We start from the raw sequence: 24,649 nt of genomic DNA on the forward strand, positions 1-24,649 counted from the left end.
CTGGTCGACGATATGTTTTTCCCCGATACCAAATCAATTAATTTATGAATTTAAAACAGACGATACATGCCTACCTTCTGAGAAAAAAAAAGGTGATCTTTATCAACTCTAACTAAAATCCGGAGATCTGTAAAATATAATTATTGTTAAAAAAAAAGAAAATTTTTCTTAATAAAAATCATAAAAACAGCTTTTCCAAAATCACATTAACTTAATAAACAAAATGAAAATATCAATCAAGTTTTAAATCTTAAATTAAGAAAAATGCAATAAGGTTTTTCTTTTTTAAAGGGAAATCAATGAAAAAGATTAAGGCAAAGATAATGATAATGGAGCTAAATAAAAATATAAATCATGAAAGTGGATAGAGAGCAAATGGTAATAATATAATAAAAATTAATTAATAAAAATTTATTTAGGGAGCTTTAGCGTACTGCAAAAAGCGATGCAAAAGCAGCTTGCAAGACGATTAGGAACTTTGGGAATTGGGAGGGAACGAAATATGTTAACTTGTTTACCAACGTTTTCACCCTGACAATGCCTGGTGCATTGACCATAATAACGCAAGTTGGAATGCGAAAATAGAAGAATCAACGAAGCAGACGGACCCATGGAGATGTTACATCAACAGAAATCAGTTTTTAATCGACTTATTTTGTGTATAAAGACAAAGGAATTACCTTAAAAAAGTGATGGTGTAAAGTTGTTCAGTATGCTGCATTCTTTTAGAAATATTCGCCAAATTGTTGCGTTGGGTAGTGTCTATTGGAATACCGCCCTCTAGGGGTTAAATTATACTATTGAGAAAGGCGACACCCTTGATGGGTGCAACTATTGAGAAGGACGATACCCTTGATGGGTGCTACCGAGAGAGACGACACCCTTGATGGGTGCTACTAATTGTAAAAGACGATACCCTTGATGGGTGTTTCCGAGAAAGACTCTATATTAACACAACACCCTTGATGGGTGCCTACTATTGAGAAGGACGACACCCTTGATGGGTGCTACTATTGAGAAGGACGACACCCTTGATGGGTGCTACTATTGAGAAAGATGATACCCTTGATGGGTGCTGCCAAGAAAGACTCTATTATTTATTAACACAACACCCTTGATGGGTGCCTACTATTGAGAAGGACGACACCCTTGATGGGTGCTACTATTGAGAAGGACGACACCCTTGATGGGTGCTACTATTGAGAAGGACGACACCCTTGATGGGTGCTACTATTGAGAAAGATGATACCCTTGATGGGTGCTACCGAGAAAGACAACACCCTTGATGGGTGATCGCCAACAAATTAATTCAATTTAGAATTATAAATGTATAATGTATTGTTTATAAATGGATAATGTTTTGTAAAGAAGACAAAGAGGGTCAATGATAATATTTCTCCAAGGAACCTCAATCTCTGTTGTCAAACATTTGTCCGATATTTGTAAAGAAGAAAATAAGACGATGGATATCGACCTCCGGGTAAGGGTTAATCAAATAAATTAATCGTTCGTTATACGATTACGAATTCGAGAACGAAAATAGAAATCAGAAAAAAAGGCTGTCAATCATTTTGTCCGATCTGCGTTTGGCGAAAAAAATAAGACGTTTGACATCGACCTCCGGTTATAAGGATTAAAGCAAAACAAAAGCAGACAAAATTATGTACAAGAGTACGAGTACTAAACCGCGGAGAAAATATTGTTTGTGCGAAATATAGAGTGGCCAAGTGTAGTATTTTTTTTTTTGATCTCCGTTCGATTGAAAATGACTCAAAAAGATTACATGTATAAATTAAAAGGTGAAAATCCTAATGGGTAGTAAATCAACGAAGAGAAATTATTATAGCAGAACCGTGGCGTAAAATTAATTGATTGTCAATCATTAATTTGCCATATGTTTGTGTATTAATTTGCCATATGTTTGTGTATGAAATAAGTAAGACATGGATATCGACCAATTATAGTTATGGATTAAAACAACAAATGTATCGTTCGTTAAAAATTACGAGTTCGTATGGAGAGTACGTACTAAACCGCGGAGAAAATTATGTTAGTGCGAAATTATAGTGTGGCCAAGTGTATTATTTTTAATTGATCTCTGTTCGATTGAAAATGACTTTCAAAAAGATTACATGTATAAATTAAAAGGTGAAAATCCTAGAGGGTAGTAAATCAGCGAAGAGAAATTATTACAGCAGAACCGTGCCATACAAACAATTGATTGTCAATAATTAATATGCCATATGTTTGTGTATTAATTTGCCATATGTTTGTGTATGACGTAAATAAGACGATGGATATCGACAAATTAAAGTGATGGATTAAAACAACAAATTATCGTTCGTTAAAAATTACGAGTTCTGTTGAGTTGTGAGTCGAACCGTGAAATCGAAGGCATTGCAACTAGTTGTCGATCATTTTGTCCGATGTAGGTAGAAAATAAGACGGTAAATCTCGATCTGCTGGCTAGTATGGATTAAAACACCAATTGTATTATTCGTTAAGAATTGCAGGTTCATGTTGAGTTCCGTTTGTAACAATTCGTTAAGGCATTGTGTACGCATTTAACTTTACTTAATTTCAGTCGCGTCTATCATCCGTTTGCTCGTCATCTACATTGAAACTTACTGTGAAAAAATCCTAGGGCCATGTGTACAAAATGATCATCGCCGTGTTTTCTTGTGTTTTCTTCTGAACTTATGTGGAAGGTTTTTAACATTATTCTGGGCCCATGTGTGAACCTATCTTACTTTTCATAAGATGGATATCTTACTTTGTCTTTGCCAACATTCTTTCTAATTTATTTTGCAAAATTATTTTAGGGACATGTGGATTAAAACAACAAATGTATCGTTCGTTAAAAATTACGAGTTCGTGTTGAGAGTACGAGCACTAAACCGCGGAGAAAATAATGTTTGTGCGAAATTATAGTGTGGCCAAGTGTATTTTTGTTTAATTGATCTCCGTTCGATTGAAAATGACTTTCAAAAAGATGACATATATAAATTAAAAGGTGAAAATCCTAGAGGGTAGTAAATCCACGAAGAGAAATTATCACATCAGAACAGTGGCATAAAAACAATTGATTGTCAATAAATAATGGCCATATGTTTGTGTATTAATTTGCCATATGTTTGTGTATGACGTAAATAAGACGGTGGATATCGACCAATGTTAGTTATGGATTAAAGCAACAAATGCATCGTTCGTTAAAAATTACGAGTTCGTGTTGAGAGTACGAGTGCTAAACCGCGGAGAAAATAATGTTTGTGTGAAATTATAGTGTTATTAATTTTTATAGAAATTATTAATTTGCCATATGTTTGTGTATTGATTTGCCATATGTTTGTGTATAAATTTGCCATATGTTTGTGTATAAATTTGCCATATGTTTGTGCATGACGTAAATAAGACATGGATATCGAAAAATATTATAGTTATGGATTAAAACAACAAATTATCGTTTGTTAAAGATTACGAGTTCGTGTTGAGTTTGAGTGGAACCGTGAAATCGAAGGCATTGCAACTAGTTGTCAATCATTTGTCCGATGTAGGTAGAAAATAAGACGGTAAATATCGATCTGCTGGCTAGTATGGATTAAAACAAAATTTTGTATTACTAAGAACTGCAGGTTCGTGTTGAGTTCCGTTTGTAACAAATCGTTAAGGCCATGTGTACGCATCTAACTTTTCTAAATTTCAATCGCGTCTATCATCCGTTTTCTCGCCATCTACATCAAAACTTATTGTTTAAAAAATCCTGCGCCATGTGTACAAATTTTCATCGCCGTGTTTTCTTGTGTTTTCTTCTGTACTTATGTGACAGGTTTTAACATGATTCTAGGGCCATGTGAACCTATCTTACTTTTCATAAGATGGATATCTTACTTTGTCTTTGCCAAAATTCGTAATTTATTTTGCAAAATTATTTTAGGGCCATGTGGTGTTAAGATCATATCTGTTCTGTAGAAATACCTCAAAAAGTCGGACGTGTTATTTTCTTGAAAACTGTTTGCGCATTCATCCCGTCTTGAGTGCAAATCATTGTGAAAAATGCTCTAGGGCCATGTGTTAAGCATCCATAGGTATTTTGATGCTTAAAATAACTCGAATTTAAGTTGTATTATTCACTCTACTTGTGAAATACACTAGGGCCATGTTTACAAATTTAAACTTTGTTCGTCTGTTTGGTAACAATTTCGTCAACTACGTCATGCCCATCTGTCAAAACTTCGAGATTTATTGTGCAAACAAAATGTTTTACATGTATAGGGGTCATGTGCATTTCTTATGGATTCCTTGAAACATGTAACAGTCGTTGAACGCAATCTGAATAATGGTTTTTAATGATTCCACATTATTATTCCGTGACATGAAATAGTCTCTGATCCTCATTGCCGAAATGTGTCTTATTGACATAGATTATTGTTTATGATTTATTCTTTCATAATATTCGATTCGCAAAGATCGGTAATTGCCTTTTGTGTTAGCGCCATGGTGTCAATGTTGTTTATTGTAAATCAGGTGTAATGACACCTGTTAGGTCGTGACGCCTTGTAATCGCTTTGTAAAGTCACAAGTGTATATAGCCTGAATTAACAGAGTGAAATTATACATCAACTGATTTTTGTAACACCCACAACGCCAGTGGAGGTTGATCGATTGTTACTTTTCAATCATAATATGGTTTCAATGATTCCATAAAACTATTATTTCGCGACATAGTACAGTCTCTAATTCTCACCGAAATGTGTCTCTTTGCCGTAGATAATTGTGATTTAGTCTTGCATAAAATCCGATTGGCAAAGATCGGTAATAGCCTTTTGTGTTAAGGCCATGGTGACACTGTTGCACATGTAAATCAGGTGCAATGACACCTGTTGCATATGTAAATCAGGTGCAATGACACCTGTTGCATATGTAAATCAGGTGCAATGACACCTGTTACGTCTGACACACCTTGTAATCGCTTTGTAAAGTGTAGCCTGAATCAGGCTACAGAGTGAAACAATAGGCATCCATTTATTTGTTTTTACACCCACAACACCAGTTGAGGTTTTGATGGATAGTACTTTCCAATTCTGATAAGTCCGATCGCAGCAGGTCGGCAATATTGCTTCCCTTAAAACAGGTGCGCGTTGCTTTCTGCAAATTGGAATTATCATCTTCGCGACCAGTAGGTCTCAACCCTCAAAATAATGATCTATAAAAGTAAGTTTTCTTTCTCTACGGTTGAATCCATTACAGTGGTCAGGTAAGGGCCACTAATTGGATTATCTTCATCTTGTATGCAAGATACTTTGCATCATGTTAGGCCAAGAGACTAAAACTAAGTTTTCATTTTGTCTGATTGTATCATTATAGCAGTGGTAGGACCATAATCCATTGCAGTGGTCAGGTGAGGGCCACTAATTGGATTATTTTTATCATCTGTACTTTGCAGCCAGTTAGGCCTATATACCTTAACTAAGTTTCTTTTTCTATGATTGTGTCATTGATTGTGTCATTGATTGTATCATAGTGGTCAGGTAAGGACCATTAATATACGATTTCCTTCTCTTTATACAACAGCACCGGTCACAAATTTGACCAAGAAACCACTGTACAGTGTACTAACAAATCTAGCTCCGCTAGGAAGATTCTTTTATTTTCAGCAACTTGCATTTAGATTAGGAGGACCAGCATGCAAACCAGAGTGCTCATATCAGGAACCGGAAGCAGGGACGAGGAACAACGGATGACTGATGACGACCCTGCTTATTGGGCAACCCATTACTGATTTCTCAGGTAAAAATATAAATGGAACTTGCCTTTTGAAAAATGTCTTAGGATGATTCAAATGGTGATTTATGTATCTGATAAGTACTGATATTTTTTTAAAATAAAATCTAGAGGAAAATGAAATTAATTTGAAAGAATAATGACTTTCACAAATTTCAGTAAACAATTTTACAAATCAATGAATACAAAAGAAGAGCAAAGGGCGCATAATTGTCATTCCCCCACACATTTTCTTATATGAGCTCCTTTTCATCCTCTGGTAGAGATGACGGTCTGCAAGGTGAGACGTCATTCCTGACGAAGATACGATCACTTCTGAATCCCAAGGAACCGGAAGCAGGGGGAAGACCGACGGAAGGACTGAAGGCCCTGCTTGTATAGCAAGTCTTCACCATTTCTTGAGGTAATTTAGCAAAAGGAATAAGATGTATTCTTCATTAGTTTTCATTCTCAATTTTTGTGTTGGTTTTCGGAAAGTGGCATATCCATATTTAATAAAAGATCTTCTCAATCTGATAGTTGGTTATGCTTCGAATATGAAAACTATGTAATATATTAGGTATACATTTTTCTTTTGTCTTTGCAGATTCCTCTTGCTTAATAGCAGCACAGACGATGATGATACAGTTCACCAGGACACGAACACGAATTTGAGCAACACTCGACTGAGTTTTACAACGGCCATCTCCTGAAACTTCCCATACGATTCTCTTAACTATTTTTGTAAACGGAACAGCGCCTTCCTGAAATATCACAGCTATAATGCCCTCTGTTAAGAAAAACATGGGCAATTTCAAATGTTAACTACTTGACATCCGTTGTTGGTTAATTTTTATTAAAAGTGCCATTGTTGGCTTAACAGAATTGGTGTTTTTTCTTCTAAAAGCAGCTTGCGCACACTTTTTCTAAGCCGAATTATAATATTAGCGTTCGAGTACTGTAGTGCTGTATGGGGAGGAACGTACTCGACGAGAATTATCAACAAATGTTTTAAAAGTGCCGCATGAATGATCCTGAAAATGTACCTCCTTCACTTCTTCAGCAGATACGTTTCCTAGACTAAACTGGGTAACATTTTCCGAAAGAGTTAAGTCTAAAAAGGCTGGGGAGTTTTGCTTTCAAAATCCTGAACAAAATAACTGCTTTGTAATTATAACAACCTTTTCGCACCCCAGTTTTTCTTGCGTGAAATATTCCCACAACTAAAATTGAAAGTCACTTTCGCCAAAAAAAGGAATTGTTTTGTCAGAAGCTTCGCACTTCGCTGTGAGTGGTACAATTATATGGAATACTATGCACAAATAACTGAGAATTATAGATTCCCAGGTGGGCCAATTCAGAACTATACTTAAAGCCATCAGCCACCGATATTTCTGCCACTAACGTGCAATTTCAATATGCGCTGAAAACCGCTGATCTACGGAGTTATAAACTTGGTTGCCACGGTAATTTGGAGCCGGATGGGAATTTCCCCGTGTTTTTCCCAAAAGGGTTTTCGCGGGGTTTTCGCCCATCCCGTGATCAGCAAATAGAGCATTATACTGGAATGTTTAGTTATATTGGTGTAAATATTTTCTATATTTTAGGATTTTTTTGTCATAGATTTTACCTTTTTTAAGCCAGAAATCCATTGGTAACATTGTTCTTGCTTTTAAAATAAATAAATATGGATCATTTAATATTAGTTACTCATTAATAGACAGTTCAATAGATAGAACACATTAAAGGAAACACCGGACACGTTTGCTACTTGTCACAAAAGAAATTGTACAACAGATTTTGCTTTATTTCATTAACTTTGCTGTTATTTATGGTTTGCATTGTCAATGTAATTGAAGTAGAAACTGTGCCGTGTTGAGAATTGTTTCATGCACAACTCAAGTTCTCTAATTTTCAATTTCTCAAAACTTCAATTTCACTGAAAAGGGCAGATTATGTTAACTGTAAAAAAAAAAATACGACTTCATGAACCATAATGATGTTTTCTTTTGCAAAACAATTCCTGAATTGGTCAGCATACAGTGACACATTCTAAAAACAAAATTTGGCTGTACACTGTATATCAAAAATGGTAGTTTCTTTCTTAAAAACACACAAAAAACGGCCTATGGAATGTTTATGAAATCACACGAAAGCCAGCAGTTTTTACCACAAGGCTTAAAATTACTGCCTCAATAATTCCTTGGAAAAATTATTATTATTATAAATTGATTGCCAGTTAAATAATATAGTTTATTTGCTCTATTACGGTAAAATCTTAAGTGTAAACATAAATTGTTAGGTACATTGTAAAGGACTGTTTAATGTTTGTAAACTGTTTCCTTTTACAGCAGTTTTGTGGGGGAGGGGGGGGGGGAATGCAGAAATAAATTACAAAACCATGGAATGACAAGTTAAACATTGTTACACTATTTCTTTTAAAACCCAATCTTGCGGAAAAAGCAAATAATAGGCCTAGTCTTCAAAGCACTTTGAAGAAATGCCTTGAAAACTTAACACGCTCAATTCCCAGCGGAGCTAAGTCCAAGATAATATATCCCTTAGAAAATGATTGAGAAGTTGTTTAAGTATAAAGTATAAGTATCAAGCATCCCGCTAATAAATTCAACCAGCGTGCTGACCAACCAGAGCCCAAGTCCCAATTTCATACCAAGACCCAAAGCCACCACCCCTCAGCTTCCAACTCTCTCTGGAGACTAAGTCAGAACAACCTAATGGTTTTAATTATCAGAATCCTTACTTTTAGCACGAAAACCCAGTAGTGTAGGGGTTAGAGCACAGGACTACCTGTCCAAAGGTTCCAGGTTCTACCCCCAACCATGCACAATTTTGTCAAAAAAGTTAGTACACATTTTTTTATAAAGTCTAAAAGTTCCTCGGGACGGACCCAGGATCTGGACCAGGGACATTCCGGCTCGAATCCTGAGCTCGTCCTACCGGGATAACAGCTCTTGTTAAAATGTGCGTTCGAACCTTATACATTAACTTTAGGTTAACATAATGTTAAAACAAACAGTTACCCATAAGCAATCAGTATATTACCATGTTATGAATATTGAAAACATGCAAATGAGGTGAAAAAAGGAGGCCAGTATTTCTGAGGTATTTTTTCAGCAGGGCCATGTACATTTTTATTTAAACAGTCGGAGATGACATAAACCACTCCAATTGAAAACGAAAGAAATGTGGATTTTAAAGTAACAGGACACATGAATCTAGGTTTTAGTTTCACTTTTATCAATTTATGCAAAAGACGAATTGAGCAGGTTTTTTTTTAAAGATAACATATGTCCATCGTTAGGCAGGTAAATAAATAAAGTACTGTAAGGAAATGTTGGCTAAGTCCAAAACCATATCATAGAATGGAAAAAAATGGCAGGAAATTGTCAACATAAAGTAAAAATCAATTAAAATACAACATCTATTCAAAGGAAAAAAGGCAACATATTTTTATTTCTAAACTGAAATTTGCTAAAATAAAGTATGGACGAAAAGTAAACTGTATACATATTTTACTTTTTTTCAGTTTTGTAAATTATTTACAATGTTTTAACAAGGCACGTAAATAAAAACAAGTTCAGCACTAACAAATTTAAATTCAAGACGTCTGGAATTTTCCTTTGCTTGAGTAGGGAAAAATATCAAAATGAAAAGTTCAAAGTAAATTTTGAAATTTTGAATTTAAACATAATAACCCAGTAAAGTATTACTTTGATTGCTAGTTATTAAACAGTAAAAAAAAATCTCAAAATTTTCAGATTAAACTGCAACCTGAGATAATGCGTTAGTATTCAGCGAAATGGGTACATCAAATGATTTCGGTGAATGTATTTAAAATTTGAAATTTTGATATTTGAATTTTTGTTTCTAATTTCCGTGTTGTGTGGAAATTCATATGGACAAATTAGCAAGGAGTTTCAATTTTATTTTTTTTTTGGCTTGTTTATAGGGACAGATACTGTTAGCAAATTCGTTATTAAAAGGTATTCCAATTTTTTTTATGAATTCACTAAAGCATCTCTTACAAAAAGGCACATCATTTTGCGGACAGCAAAAAACTTTCATTTGTGGAAATTCAGATCAAGTTGAGCATGCTTTGAAAACCAGTACAGGATGCAACAATGTTTTTTCCAAAAATAGCCCAAAATATGAATACATTAATTATGTGAAACAATGTACCAAAAAATGTACAAAAAATACAATGTTACAAAATTTTGATCACTGATTCCATGTGAGTAAACTTTGGATAAGAAGCCACACCAGGCAATTTTGGCGCAAAATTCAGGGGGAAAATGAGATAAAGTTCATATCTATTCATTTATTTAATCACACCTTTCATTTTTTTTAATCGCACCTTTATTTTGAGAATAAAAAGACATATTTAGCATTTGTGTCATTTTACTCTTTTTGACGGCACATAAACAAACTGATGACTACTGACTACAATTACAATGGATTGTATTCTGAGGTCAACCTGGGATCACCCTGAGGTCAACCCAGACTTGACTTACCAGGGCCCAATTTCACGGTGCTGCTAACCTTTTAGGGTTAAGTCTACCTGGGTTTAGTGATACTCGGAACCTAACTAGGGTTTAGCGAATGAAATTGCAAGTTTTGAGAAATAAAAAAAGGCAAAAATGTTTCATCTTTTAAATGTTTAGTAAAATCAACCAATAACCAATCGCATTAAAACCAAAGCAAAACAGACGACCAAAACGTTTGTACACACACTACACAAGTGCTTCTTATTAGTACATTTTACATACACAGTACTTTTCAGTATCTTTGGTTTTGTGCTCGATAAGATTCCTCTGTACAAAAATCTCCAATGAGTGGAATGTCAACTCCATTTGCACTTCAGCGAGAAACTGTATCTACTCCGTTCTTATTCTTCTTGACAGCCAACACACATGTTGGTTGCATTCTCTCAAGACATTCTGCGGATAATCCTTTACCTTTCTGATTTGACGAAACTCAAATTCTGCAAAAATGGAATAGATAATTCTCTGTCTTTCTCAAACGCAACGCCCATTTTTTTTGCCAGCAAACTGCATTCATGTATATTTATGCACTGGAGAAGCATTTTACTGACGGATGCAGAAGTTCCTGGATCTTGAAATTTCACGGCTGTTCAGATTGGCCGCTTGAAGCAGTTTGTGCCTTGCAGGTTGGTGGGTAGGGGGAGGAGGCGCGGTGGGAGAAACAGCCTGTCATGTCTTGCCATTCTTTCCCCAGAGGTCGGGTCAGTGGAATGAGTTGCAGTTGTGGTCACCAATTGGACTTTGCCTGGAGAAATGAAATTATAAAAAAATTGAAATAACGTGAAAAATATTAATTTTACAGTTGCAACATGTAATAAATCTTTCTTTGCGAGTTTGTGTTTCACTTGTGATTTATTACAATTTGAAATAAAAAGCTTTATACTCTCGGTGTGATCTCTTTCCAAGATTTTAACATTGTTTAACGTCTTGGTTACAGCGGCGTAGCTTTGGGGGGGGGGGGGCCACACGCCCCCATAAATATTTGATTTTATGGAGGTTGGGTGTCCGGTGAAAAAAACTGTCTACCTTTCAGCACAGAAATTTTTGGGTGCCCCCCCCCCCCCCCCAGGATGAGAACCCTGGCTACACCGCTGATTGGTTATTATTATAAACTTCAGCCCTATCGACACAGACATTCACAAATGAAACGAAAGTAAACATAGTGATGGAAAGTTCAGCTGGAAAGTTCAATTGTTCCAGTGATCGCAGGTTAATTAAAAAAATATGCTGGCAAAATGTTTTTCTTCTCGTTCATACATCAGTAGAAATATGACATTGAAAACAAAGCAAAAAATTCCCAGCTTATATCACAACCATTTTGGCTACTTACTTGCTGCCGTACTCTGTGAGTCGTTGCCGGATCTTCTTAAACTGGTTGTGCTTTTGCTCCAGCGCCAAGATCTCGGAGAGCATGGAGCTGACTGTTGCAAAGCATGTCTTAGGGTCTTCTATGCTGACGGGGGTTTGAGTGGGTAGAGGTAGGCCCTGATAGACAGCTTGAGTTGCACAGGCGTCTGTATAGCATGGAACAACCGACAGGAACAATAAGACTTTCGTTCTTGTACTGGCCCAAACACTATATGGTCTTATGGTTTCATCAGGAAATAAATACAATGTGATACAATGTACTACAATGTGATACAATGTAATACAATGTGATACAATGTAATACAATGTGATACAATGTAATACAATGTGATACAATGTAATACAATTTGGTACAAGTACTCCAGTACGTACCTTGTAGTGAATGGAGTTTCTGTAGGTGGGCCATGAAGAGACAGTGTATCCGTTCCAACTCTCTGTCTGGGTCGATGTCTAGGCAAATGCTTAACGGCAGACCACTGAAAACAAAAATAAATAAATAAAAAAATTAAAAATAATCTGAACAGATTCATTTCAAGAATTACTATTCGAGCCAAAAAAAATGACCAGTAAAACAAAATGAATCCAAAATACAGAAAAGTAAGACGTGGTAGGGACAGTGACGATATTTAAACAAAACCTTACCCAGTGACTTGTGTACATCCCTGTGCAGTTTCTGCTGTAGCCTTGCAACTGTCAAAATAAAGGGAAGAGTAAGATGACGTAAGGGTGGAGCAGGACCTAGTGGTTAGGGTTTATAACTCGTGATACAAGTTTGAAGATTGAAGCCAGCTTTAATGAGAGTGTACAAAAAATACATGTGCCACTGGCAATCTGTTAAAGAGGCCAGAAGGGAGGGATGTTAAAAGGAGCAAATCCACCAAAGCTTTTTAGGCCAAAAAAAAAAGGTCTTCGGTTTCTGGTATGGAGCTTGCATCAAAAGTTCCCCCCCCCCCTTTTTTGTTCTTCAAATGGCGGCTGATGATTGCAAATGGTGCCTGACTAAATTTAGTGCAAAATATATGGAAGCCCAGAGAGGCCACATAAAGCTTATAGTCGATCGTAACCCCATCTAAAAACATGTGAAATTGTGTAGCAGCAGGATTCCTGTCAAACCAGTGAGTTTGGTCAATTAGAGACATCTTACATTGAAAAAAAAACTTTTTAATTGTGCCGACACGCATGGCTACGGCGACATTTGCGCAGACCAGAAACCGGAACCTTTTTTTTTCGGCCTTATGTACCCCTCGCCCCTCCCTCTAATGCCGTGTTCCAATCGCGTTGTGTTTATCGTGTTTACTAATTCACTGGTTGTATTATAGCGTGCCTATCGCCTGGAAACTCATATTCACCAATGGTGAACTAGAAACGGAATTTTCTTCTCAATTTTACGACTAGGCAAAAATATTAGCAGGGTCAATGTGCATGAAGGCCTGTGGGCATGCGTGTTGGTGTGTAGCATTAGAATGCAAGCCACTCATGAACTAGGAGTAATTCACAATGAACACAATGCGATTGGAATGCAGCATAACTCGCGATCCCCACAACTTGTGAACAGCGCCACCTATGGTCAGATGGCATCTAGTCTCATCCATTATGAGCCATGTTTTTCCTCCCCCTTCTACTGACTAAACATCTAGTGCCCCCTCCCCCCCTGACTTTTGGATCTGCGCATGCTAGAAGCAGTTGCCGTTTAATTGCATCAATGGACATGGCCCTTTTTTTGGGGGGGGGGAGGTTTAACAAATCTCGTTCTCACCAGATCCAATGTCCGTTCTTGAAGGCAGCCGGGTGGTAGTAATGCAAACGGTTCTTGTTTGTCTTGCAGATGTTGAACAGAATATCCAACCTGCAAATTCAGATGACAATTAGTCCTGAATTCCCTGAGCATTATGCGTATCAACATTATGCATCTGTAGGTGTCCTTTACACAATGGTTGTCGTGATCATGCCAAAACAATACCATCTATTGTTCCTGTAAGAGGTCCGTAGGGACTGTTGGATATTTACCATTCTTTCTCCTCTACGCAGTTGTTGGCCTGAATGTATAGCGCCCTCTCTGGTTGAACGACCTGGAACATCTGCACAGAAACAAATCAGTTGTATGAGCATTACAAATGAAAGGTTACTGTGAGAAAATGTTAAGTTCATTGGGCAAAGTTGCACTTGATCGGTGCAGTTAACCGGGATGCAGTTGTGTACATCACAAGTACATCACAAGTCCAGTCACAAATAAATCACAAGTCTATTCACAAGTCCAGTCAAAAGTAACATTGGATGAACAATAACAAAGGAATGCCTTTGTCATCCCTGGCAGTCAATGATGATGAACTAAACGACAATATCAATAACTATTTGTAAGCTCATCGTTAGATAATTTGAACAATTATAATAAATAATGCGATCTCGAAAAGGTCATGGTAAGGTCTCAACTACAACACCGATGTAGCCTGCTTTAGACCAAGTTGGTGACCTAGCCAGGTTCGTGTACAGCTAAGTACAAACTCAATGCTCCTCGGCTTTAAAGAATGTATGTGGCATGTGCGTGAGCGTGGTTCCACCTCAGTTCACTTTTTTTTTGCCAAATCAGTTGATGATTTTGCCAATTTATTTGAGGTAATTTAAGTATCAAGTGGATTATCAATCAGCTGGCTTACAAATTGCATCTGGAACGAATCCTCTTCAAGTCTCTCCACAGCAAGAATGTTGTTGACGGAGATTACACACAACGGCTTGCTTTCTGTAAACGGCAAACAGAGAAAGAAGCAGAAAGAAAGGCAAAGTCAAAGGAAAATTGTGCTGGAAAGTGAAAAAGAAGCATTCCCTAAAACATGGGAAAGGTTGCTTCACAAAATGTTGTACAGACCAGGGGCCAATTTCATAGAGCTGCTGAAGCACAAAATTTGCTTAAGCACAAAAACGTCTTGCTTAATAAAATCAGGTTACCGGCCAAAACTCCATGCGATTGTTATGCTAAGTTAACAACAGCTAAATACCAGTCACAAGCAATGTACATCACATGGATTTTTGGCCGGTAACCTAATTTTACTAAGCAATGTTTTTTCGTGCTTAAGCAAATTTTCTGCTTGAGCAGCTCTATGAAATTGGGCCCTACTTTATCAATGTGTGAAGAACAGAGGATCATTTTCATTCACAAGTGATAAATAACAGGTAGTTTCAAGACCTTCTGTACATAATGAAAGATAAAGACACCTGGCGTGGCGTTATGAACGAGATCTCGGTTGCGTCCGCTAGATAATGATGATGATTGATTATTACTTTTTGTTTCAAACACCTCATGGATGCACATAAGGATGAATACAGCAATCCCTCAAGCCCATACCTTTCGTTTTACTGTAAGTCAACTCATGGTTGGTGAGCTGGAACCACCTCCTTTTGAAGTTCTTCAGACCGAATCCCAGGAACTTCTTCCTGCCCTGAGCTCGCTTGATCATAACCCTGCAAGGGGACGGAAGAATGATCACAGGGTAACAAAAAGTTTATCCTGTGCTTGTAGTTGTACTTATATAAATCCACTGGAAAGTGGTCAATTGTGTACATGATAATAAAAAGAACTGAAAAATATTTCTGTCTTGGTACTTGACTCGACTACATGTATGCAACTGGTATTGAAAAAAATTGTGATGCACGAAAAAAACTATTTGGTCCTCAAGAACAGCATATGGTCCTCATAACGAGTACTTTGTTTAAATAAGGAGTAATAGCGAGATATTTGTTTATCGATTTCATAGCTGCAAACAAAACGTCACAAGTCAATCACAAGTCCATCACAAGTCATCACAAATCCTCAAAACTCATCCAAGTCAATCACAAGTCATCAAGTCAAGGAACCACCAAACAGTAGGCCAACTCACCCTTCCTTTAATGTGATCGGTGCCTCGATCGCCTTGACTTGGGCCTGACTGGTCGATGATATCACCTCAAGGAACTACATTAAAAAAATCCCAATTAAATATTGCAAAAGCTGTCAATACTCAATAAGAAAAAAGTTAATTCTAGTATTTTAATCTCCAACTCTCAGGTTAGCAGAGTTGCGAATGTAAGCACAGAGCCATAAAATTGAGCCCAAGTAAAAAGTTTATGGGTAACAAACTTACAAACGATTGACCAAGCACCCGCAACCTCATGTGAAATACTCTACTGCATGGATTCTAGACTCGCGTACCTTTTTGATTCCGTCCATGTGAGCCTCATTCAGAATGTGCAGATACAGTGGACTCATGTACTCCTCCTTCCAGTTCACATTACTCTGTAAAACACACAAGAAGAAGAAGAAATCACCCCATGATTGACTCCAAATCGTTGAGGGATATTCTGCTAATTAACCCAAATCGCACTGGGATTATTTTGACAGTGACCGGACCCAGGCGCGGGATTGCTTTTTACGAACCTCAATGCCAGACAGGTTCAGGCCGTCATCTGCGGGTAGCACACCCTGATATTTCCGGCCTTGCTCACTACGAGCGGGTCGCTGACAGATATTTCCAGCCTTGCTCGTTGCGTGTTTATCCGTCATCCGTTCCAAATACAGCAAAACCTTTGCATGTATACATGTCACCGCAGTGGACTGGTGGTTAAGGGTTCCTTCTAGAAATTCTGTGTGTGGGGTTAAACTGTATGACCCACTGTGATATGAACAATGTAGGTGTGGTGTGTGTGTCCATGAGCAAGATACTTCACATATATCCTTTTCAAAAAGTGGGTGCTCTCTGGGTATGTCTAAGGGTACTGTTTGTTATTCCATGGTGCTTTTTTTTAGACCAATCCCAGTTTTTGGTGGTTACTTGGGTTGCTGTCCACCATTACATGGTATACTTACCAGTTTGTCAGGGTTGACATGGTTACCAATCGTCTGAATCGCCTTGGAAACCATCTTGAGCGTTCTCGACGTTTGTTCATCCTGTGTTGCAAAAATGACAACAAACATAATTTTGTAAATGCAACATTTAAGTGGAAGCTGTTGGCCCTGTTTTGAAATATAAAAACACCATCCAAAAACCTTCAAGTACCAAGTGTCAATTTTTTTCAAAATAATACTGAATTCTTTAAATTTGTTAAAATATTTTTGAATATTTGACAAGCAGGAAAGATAAGGTTGGAATCACACAATGTGTTGCTTAGCAACACTTTATATATTTTATTTTATTTCTGGTAATGAAACCAAGGATTCCTCAAAAGTGTCCTATAAGGCACTGTAGCCCGAAAGCCTGATGAAACCTGTAGAGAGGAGACAGTGAGAAGAAATGACAGTTTTAGAGGTGGGAGGAAAAGCCCAGAAGAATATTCTGGGGAAAAACCCACGGAATCAGGTAGGGACTGAAAACCCAATCAACATATTGGCCCAGGCGGGATTCAAACCCGGGTCACAGCGGTGGAAGGCGAGGAAAGTCAAACTGACTCCCCTGACTCCTGTAACTGTGGTCAAAATGATGTTTTTTCTTGCTCACCGGATTATCTGTTCTGAGGTGGAAGAGCGTTGGCGAGAGAATGGCAGGAGCGAAGAATCTTAGAAACACAAAGCCACTGACGGCCGAGTATTTGACATCAGGGTCCTCTGGAATGAGAACAGCAAAATCATTTCTTTATTTATTCCGTAAATCCTATAAACAAACATTACAATAGCCAGTATTAAAGAACGCTCATAAAGAATCTGTGATGTCTATAATTGCTCCATTAGCAATAAGAAGGCTAAGAGGTTTATTCTTGAAGAGTGTGTATGCTGTTTGTACCTGGGAATCTTTTCTGGGCTGCTTCTTTGATGGCGTAGAAGCACTCACAGAGGGCAGTGGGGCAACCCATGGCGGAGTCGACAATGGCCTGGTAGGCTTTCTCCACATACTGACGAAGATTAGCCTGCAGAGGAAACAGAAGTGATGTCACAACAATGTGACTTCAGGCTTGTGATGGATTTGTGATGGACTAGTGATGGACTAGTAGTGGACTTGTGATGGGTCTGTGATGGTCTTGTAATGGACTTGTGATGGTCTTGTGATGGACTTGTGATGGACTTGTGATGGTCTTGTGATGGACTTGTGATGGTCTTGTGATGGACTTGTGATGGACTTGTGATGGTCTTGTAATGGACTTGTAATGGACTCCATTTCATTATTTGGTTTGGATCTAAATTTTGGACAACTTGTTTCAAACTGACCAAGTTTGTTTCCAAACTGTCGCCGTCTTTCAGCTTGGAAGGATCAATCTCACAAGGCTTGCGCTCATCGTAGATGTTCTCCAGCAGATCCCGTAAGGTGTCGTAGAGGTAGTGTAGTCCCTCCATCCTCATGAACTCATCAATGCACTTGGAGGCCAAGGAATTGCCCCGGAAGATGGTGTTGGGATCGCTGAAAAAGGCAAGAGCAAGGAGAAAATGGTTGTTAGTACCTTTAGGTTGCTAGGAGTGGGGGATATCCGAGTGCGCCGTCAAGTTGTATTGTCTATATTCTACATACTTGGGAGAAGAATAAAAAAAAAATTCCATCCCAAAGAACCCAGGAAGTTTCCATGCAGTTAAAAAAAAGGGGGGTACTTGTACTATCAAATGATCACAGGAATGAAAAAAAAAATCTCACACAAAAAAACCGTCTCCAAACAACCACATGACAGTTTCGACTTGTGCAAACTTCACTAGAAAAGTGAAGGGTTTATCTCACAAAAAGGTAGAAATCAAACATCAAAAGCGTTGAATCGTAATCTGAAATTCACACCACGGCATTCTACAGACTCGGGAGAACAGCAAACATTGCCAAAGTTCTGGGTTTTCCTCTTTTTTTGGTTTTAAAATATAAAAAACTAATTTCCTGCGGGCTAAGCATGAAATTCAATAGTTCAACCTTGCACAGGATTCAGTTCATTTCTAAGTCTTTAAGCCTTGGGAGGGTGACAACTCTTCACAACACTGCGACAAAATAATCTGATTTTTTTTAAGGCTCCGACTCCTTAGACTAATGAAAACATGTAGCACCAAGACCCTTGAGACTCAGGAGGCAAACCCACGCGTTGCGGAGATCGCCACCCGGGGCACCCCAATGCTTTCATTGATGTGCGTGGGCTTAGCACAACCCAGGGAACTGAAACGCAGCAGCCAAATTTTCTTTTTTCCTCTTGTTTTTTTCCAGCTCTTTTTTTTTTAGATCTTTTCACAGAGGGTCCAAATCTCTTTCCGGTAAAACCCCTCTCCGTTTTCTAAGATTTTTCCGGACTCCTCCAAAATCAGGGGTGAGATACGAGGGAAATGAACAATCCATGAAATAGTCGGCAGAGAGTTTGAGGGTCGCTGAGGGCCCAGAGCAACGTAGGGTCTGTGATATATCTTAAAATACCACTTTCATTTGTTCAACATGTATATGAACTTTTATATAATATTGGTAAAAATACCGCTACGGTAAAACCTCAGGAATTCCAGCTTCCGAAAGGGATTCTTTAAAAATCCTGAAATCGGGAAAAAATCCTGACAAATCTCAGCCCTGAACATACACGTACGCTACTGCGCATGGAACCAATCCTACCTTATAAAGTTTTTGTTCTTAATCATTCTTGTGGCTATTGTCTCCAATATCACGTACTACAGTGGCTAGACTCTGTCTTCCTTACTCCTACAAAATCCTAAAACTCCCCTTCAGAATCCTTTCAGACCTCATGACTGATTTTGAGGGATCGCGGATGGTTTGGGATACACAGCTTCAGACTGGAAAGAGTCCCATCTGTTCATGTGATGCTAGTCAGAAGCTATACATTTACACAGTAGATACTGTCCGTGAATGTTTTGTTTGACCTTACATGTACAGTTTCCTTTTTGTTTTGTCCTCATCACCATGAGAGAGAGTTCTATCACCGTGGGCGGTTAATTAGAAAATGGCCTCAGCTGGCAAGGATATTGTTTCCAAGAACATCTAACAAATAATTGGACTGCTCCCTAAATGACAAGAAAGGTCCTCAAGGATCTGTTGTTAAGGATTTTCATAAGATGGGGAAATTGCACATTTTCTTTGGAGAGCCATTATTTCCCTGGGGGTTAAATTGTATTTTTAAAAAACACCTCATTTTCTTGTCTGACATAGCCTTGTGAGCACGACGATTACATTGTCCCACAGCGTGAGGCTTGGATAATTACTCTTTATCCTTGTTTCCAAATAATGGTCAACAAGCACGGTAGAGTCGTGTTAAATCACAAGAACATTTACAAAGTATTCTTGCTTCCATGCTTTTCAAACTGTCTTTCATGAGCCGCCATTTTGCACATATGACTGATGATGAGCATTTGAATAATGTAAATGCAGTTTTTTTTTAGGATCTCTTAGCTCGTTAATTACGACTTAAAATTCTGCAGCTTAAAACAACATTTCTTTGTACCCACTTAGAATGTAAATACTCATTTGGTAAGACCGTGACGATTATTGGCTTGCTAGAATTTATAAAACCCACAGAGGTTTTGAATAAATTTGCAAGAATAAAGGGTTTGTGAAAAACATTTTACGCTGCTTCGTACAAGTGCATTATCAGGGATTAGTCTTTGTGGTCGCTTCCCACGTCACTGAAATACTGACTGACTGTCACTTGTGAACTGGGCAGTTCTATCGTATAGGTTCACCCAATAGCACCAATGAATGGGGTCAATCCGGCCGATTGTGTAGACAAGACGCATGAAACAGACTTCCTGTGAATAGCCATTCAGAATCAACTCAACAGAATTTTGTGAGTTATAGGATCAGTTTTACTAGCCATGCCTTGTCTTTTTCATCGTAAGTTAAAAGATAAATGCCTCTTTAATCAAGATAAATGCCTCTTTAATCCAGATAAATGCATGTCTAACCTTGTGTCTGAGACCTCATGATGAGCTAGCGACTTGATCAGCGGGACGACCGCGTTGTGATAGTAGAATAGTCTCATCAGGGGCCGAGCTGCGTCCACTTTGTCTTTAACGAGGTCCCCCAGGATTTCGACGGCGCTGGCGGAGGTGGGCTGAAAGACGATCCAAAGGAGAGAAAAGTCCTTTAGCTATGGAAGGATTACTTTATTTAAGAATTACCTCCATTCATGCTATCATAGTTATATGTAATCTTCACTGCGTCAAGTGCTTTGAGCAATCCCAATGGAAATTGGACAGTGTTGCGTACAAGTGGAACAAGATCGCCTCTGAGCTTTGTGAGAGAAAGCGGGAGGGAGCAAAACCATCTTGAAAGGTTTTTTTTTAACAAGACGTAAATGTTAATGTTGGGTTACCCCTTCACTGATACTCGTTTGTATAATATACTGTACACATGCATACTCAGGATTAGATAAGTTGTGGTAAAATAAAGAACAGACTTGAAATTTTAAGGATTCGTGTGACAAAAAAAGATCACACTTGCAACACACATCTTTGAAACATGGACTTAGAAATGACACGTACAAGCGACAACATATGTTTTAAAATGTAACATGTTTAACCCATCACAAACAGAACACATATTCCTCATTTTGTCAGAGCAGGCTAGATGTATCTTAAAGTACTCGGGTAACAGTAACAGACTCAAAAGTACACAAACACGCCTAGCGGCAAGATTTAAGGAAAAAAAGAGGCAAACAATTCACCTCGATCTCTGGAGATCTTAGCAGAATGTCCCTGAGCGTTCCATAGTACTGTGACGGCAAGACGTGATCTTGTTGATAATTGATGCGGACTCTTAGTGAACCGAGCTCCACGCGGCTCTGTTTGCTGTTCTCCCGAGGCTTTAGAAAGTACCTGGATGTCCAGATTTCAAATAATGAGGAACAGAAGCAGCAGGGTGTTACAGATTTTTTCCCCCGAGCTAATTTGAACCGTCTTCATGAGAATCGAGTAGCACACAAAACAGGATTTGTGAAGAAATCATCTCTCTCTGTGGGAACCAATTCTTTTTTCAAGAACGTCAGAAAAAAATTAAAAAGTTGGATTATGAAGCAAGATGGACTACAGCCCTGAGAAAGACCCTTTGCACTCAACATGTGCATTGTTTAAATGCAAGTCTGCCCTGAACAAGGCTAAAAGCCACTCATGTAAAGGGCTACAACAGAAATAAAAAGAGTTACTACAACTGCTCAATGGGGGAAGGGGGCAATAAGGCACAACTGGGCCCAATTTTATAGCACTGCTTTAATATCCTTAGCAAAAAATCCCTGCTTGCTGTAGCAGCAAATTCCTTGCTTAAGTTAAGCGTATTTCACAGGTTAGGGAGGAATGTTGGCTTCTGCGCATGCGTACATCCGGTAGCCAAGGATTCTGTGCTTACAGAGTTCGCACAGAATTTTGCTGCTAGCGCTGTTAGCACAAATTGGTGATCATAAGCACGGAACTGTGTGGTTAGCAGAGCCATGAATTGGGCCCAGGCCTAGCTGACAAACTCAGACTGAACTTGACAGGAATGGCAATCAATCTTTTACTAACAACCCCTCCAACTGACAAATTACTGGCAGTGTGTGCTGGAGACTGAAGCAGCTGACTTTCCTTGCCAAGTTCATTAACAAAACCAAAACTATCGTCCGTTACTTAATAACATTACTCTCAAATCATTTATAAAACTCTAGATGCATTTACTCTGTACTACCAAGCTGTAGTAACTAAGGTTTCTATTAATCAAGGTAAAACCATGGTAACCCTTACCACGCTTTATGAACCCCGCTTGAGAGATTGATTGCCGCTAGCGTCAACCGCACCTCGCCGATAAAGACGCCCTCGCCTAGCGACGCTGAATTCCACATGGCAATTCTTGGAAGAAAAAATCACAAATTGAAGAATATTTAACAGATTAGTTGTATACGCAATAGTTAGTAATTTCTTACTTGATATTTGCCTCTGTTGCCTTGCTGTATATGTACAGTATTGTGTATTTTTTATTTATATATATATTTTCTTTTTGGCTTTACGTTTTTAAAAACCTAACTTACCAAAAATAAGTGATCTCTTTAAATGTTCAATCTATAGTCTAATATTTTGCAAATTGCTGCGTATAAATCAATTCAAAAGAAAAAATTGCAAATCCTACTTTATCTACAGTGCATCATCGAAAACTCAGCATGAACAGACATTGTCAAGTAGTATTTCGTTTAAATTCGTATCGACATTATTTTGGGGAAGGGGACAGGGACAAGTGCACCAAAAACATTAAAATAATTTCTAATCTTCAGAATAATTTATTCTGACTCTGGAAACAGGTGTAAGGCGATTCCCAACCGTACCTCCTCCCAAGAAAAACAAATGGGTTTTCTATGAAGAGACTGGTCGCAATGACAGACACCAGCCCAGCAAACTCCGCAATACGACTCGCCATATTGACGCAATTGATTCGCCGAGCAGACAAACGAAACACAGCGAAATCACACGGGCCCCAGTAACAACAAGACGGAGATAAAAAAACAACATTCTCTGGCAGTTTAGAACAAACACATCAAACTGGGAAACACGAAGGAATGGACAGGCAATAGCTGGGAGCTGAAAGCATAATTTTTGTTTTTCTAGATAGATTTTTTTGAAGGGATGGTATGGGGACCTACTTTAGGTCGTGTTTATTGGCCTCATCTTCGAAGCTGTAGTTGGTCTTGGTGTCTGCTGCACTGCTGGTCTTGGGAAGCTGCAGAAGGAGAACGAAAAAGAAAAAAAAGAGAAAAAAGAACAGAACTATAAATATTTATAATGACGCTTCACTGTTTTTGCATGTACCTCCGGCTGATTTCGAGAAAGAATGTGGACCTGCATAAGATTAACATAACAAATTGGTTCTGCTTATACATTTATTGCTAAATACTGAAAAATTCTGCGGATACAGGGTAGAAAAACTGGAGTACTAAAAACACAGAAAATGCTTGAACAATACTCAAATACTATATAAATATGTAAATAAACAATTCCTTGAATAAATTGAACCAAACTCATTGTCATGTAATGAACTGCTTTAATAATGCATTCAGTTTCAGAATGGTGTAATTTCATGCATTTTATGTGTACCCGAAGTCATAACTCTTGTAAAAAAAGTAGTGTATCCATTCAATTCTGGACTATTTAATAAACAAAATATTGTCACTCACATGTTAATTTCAGTTTCAAAAAGCAATTCAAATATAAAATGCAATCTACTCGATAACAGTTATCATGGCTATATTGATCCAGAAAAGCCAGTCTCCACGTTTTAAAATTTTATAATTTTGTGGTTCCCAATGCTGGTTCACGTACATCACCTTATTAAAGAAAGTCGCGTTGATAACGAGCCCTGATGATAACGAGTCACAATGATAACGATAACGACAAAAATAAAAGAAATAATAAGGACTGAACAATTGAGCCTGCTGAGTGTTTGTACGTTGTATCTACAATTGAAAATGCCCTCCTCACAGCAAACTGACGGCTCATTGTAATAGTAATTAACAACACGTACATGTAGATGTAACTGTACATGTACGTGTACAAAAGTAACTCACACACAATTTTGACCTACTCTAAACCCAAAGATCATCTGTTGTCAAACTTTTTGTTTTGTTTCCTTTTCACTAGTGTGCACTTAAAATATAAGCTCATCAACTATGTGATTAACGTGTTTCGGCGCACAAGTACACTGCACATAATCATCCGCAACAAAAATTGACTGGTGTATTAACCCGATTGCACCGTGCTGCGGAAAGCGTACATTTGACCTCAAAAAAATACCCCACATCCAATCCACGTTGCCATAGAAATATATCTTTGCTTAATTTGTCCTGCGGGCACTTAAGAGAAAGCAATAATTTTGCCATTAAATTGGTTGAGTGCGTGCAACGGCACGGCTTCCACCTAAAAAAAAAAAAAAAATCTGGAGATTCGAGATATCAGCAGGATGTCCCGCTAATAAAAATCCTTGAGAACTGTCTTTAATTTTGATAGAGTGGTGACCATTTGGCACAAGACCACTTGATTAATTCGTCGGGTGGGCAAATAAACAAGAGGCGACGATTCG

At 38.0% G+C, this 24,649-nt stretch overlaps 1 protein-coding gene and 1 long non-coding RNA gene across 2 annotated transcripts in view; one reads left to right on the plus strand and one right to left on the minus strand.

Annotated features, from left to right (window-relative positions):
- The first annotated feature begins 225 nt into the window (after positions 1-225).
- On the plus strand, positions 226-8,173 carry LOC119724321. The gene is made up of 3 exons (XR_005270634.1): positions 226-5,787; positions 6,045-6,184; positions 6,368-8,173. It is a non-coding gene; the product is annotated as an uncharacterized LOC119724321 (long non-coding RNA).
- Positions 7,531-24,649, minus strand: part of LOC119724320 (ras GTPase-activating protein 3-like) — a 49,244-nt gene continuing 32,125 nt past the window's right edge. The window contains exons 7-24 of the mRNA XM_038195315.1: positions 23,217-23,293; positions 22,327-22,431; positions 21,279-21,429; positions 20,518-20,666; positions 17,860-18,049; positions 17,438-17,561; positions 17,156-17,262; positions 16,528-16,608; positions 15,874-15,957; positions 15,563-15,636; positions 15,031-15,146; positions 14,345-14,427; positions 13,698-13,768; positions 13,447-13,536; positions 12,333-12,380; positions 12,063-12,166; positions 11,653-11,836; positions 7,531-11,067 (exon numbers count right to left, since the gene is read on the minus strand). Coding sequence (XP_038051243.1) covers positions 11,025-11,067; positions 11,653-11,836; positions 12,063-12,166; positions 12,333-12,380; positions 13,447-13,536; positions 13,698-13,768; positions 14,345-14,427; positions 15,031-15,146; positions 15,563-15,636; positions 15,874-15,957; positions 16,528-16,608; positions 17,156-17,262; positions 17,438-17,561; positions 17,860-18,049; positions 20,518-20,666; positions 21,279-21,429; positions 22,327-22,431; positions 23,217-23,293 — 1,881 coding nt within the window. The 3' untranslated portion in view covers positions 7,531-11,024. The remainder of the gene's footprint in view (positions 11,068-11,652; positions 11,837-12,062; positions 12,167-12,332; positions 12,381-13,446; positions 13,537-13,697; positions 13,769-14,344; positions 14,428-15,030; positions 15,147-15,562; positions 15,637-15,873; positions 15,958-16,527; positions 16,609-17,155; positions 17,263-17,437; positions 17,562-17,859; positions 18,050-20,517; positions 20,667-21,278; positions 21,430-22,326; positions 22,432-23,216; positions 23,294-24,649) is intronic.

The sequence above is a fragment of the Patiria miniata genome, unplaced genomic scaffold (assembly GCF_015706575.1).
Source record: "Patiria miniata isolate m_02_andy unplaced genomic scaffold, ASM1570657v1 HiC_scaffold_18, whole genome shotgun sequence".
Lineage (NCBI taxonomy): Eukaryota > Metazoa > Echinodermata > Asteroidea > Valvatida > Asterinidae > Patiria > Patiria miniata.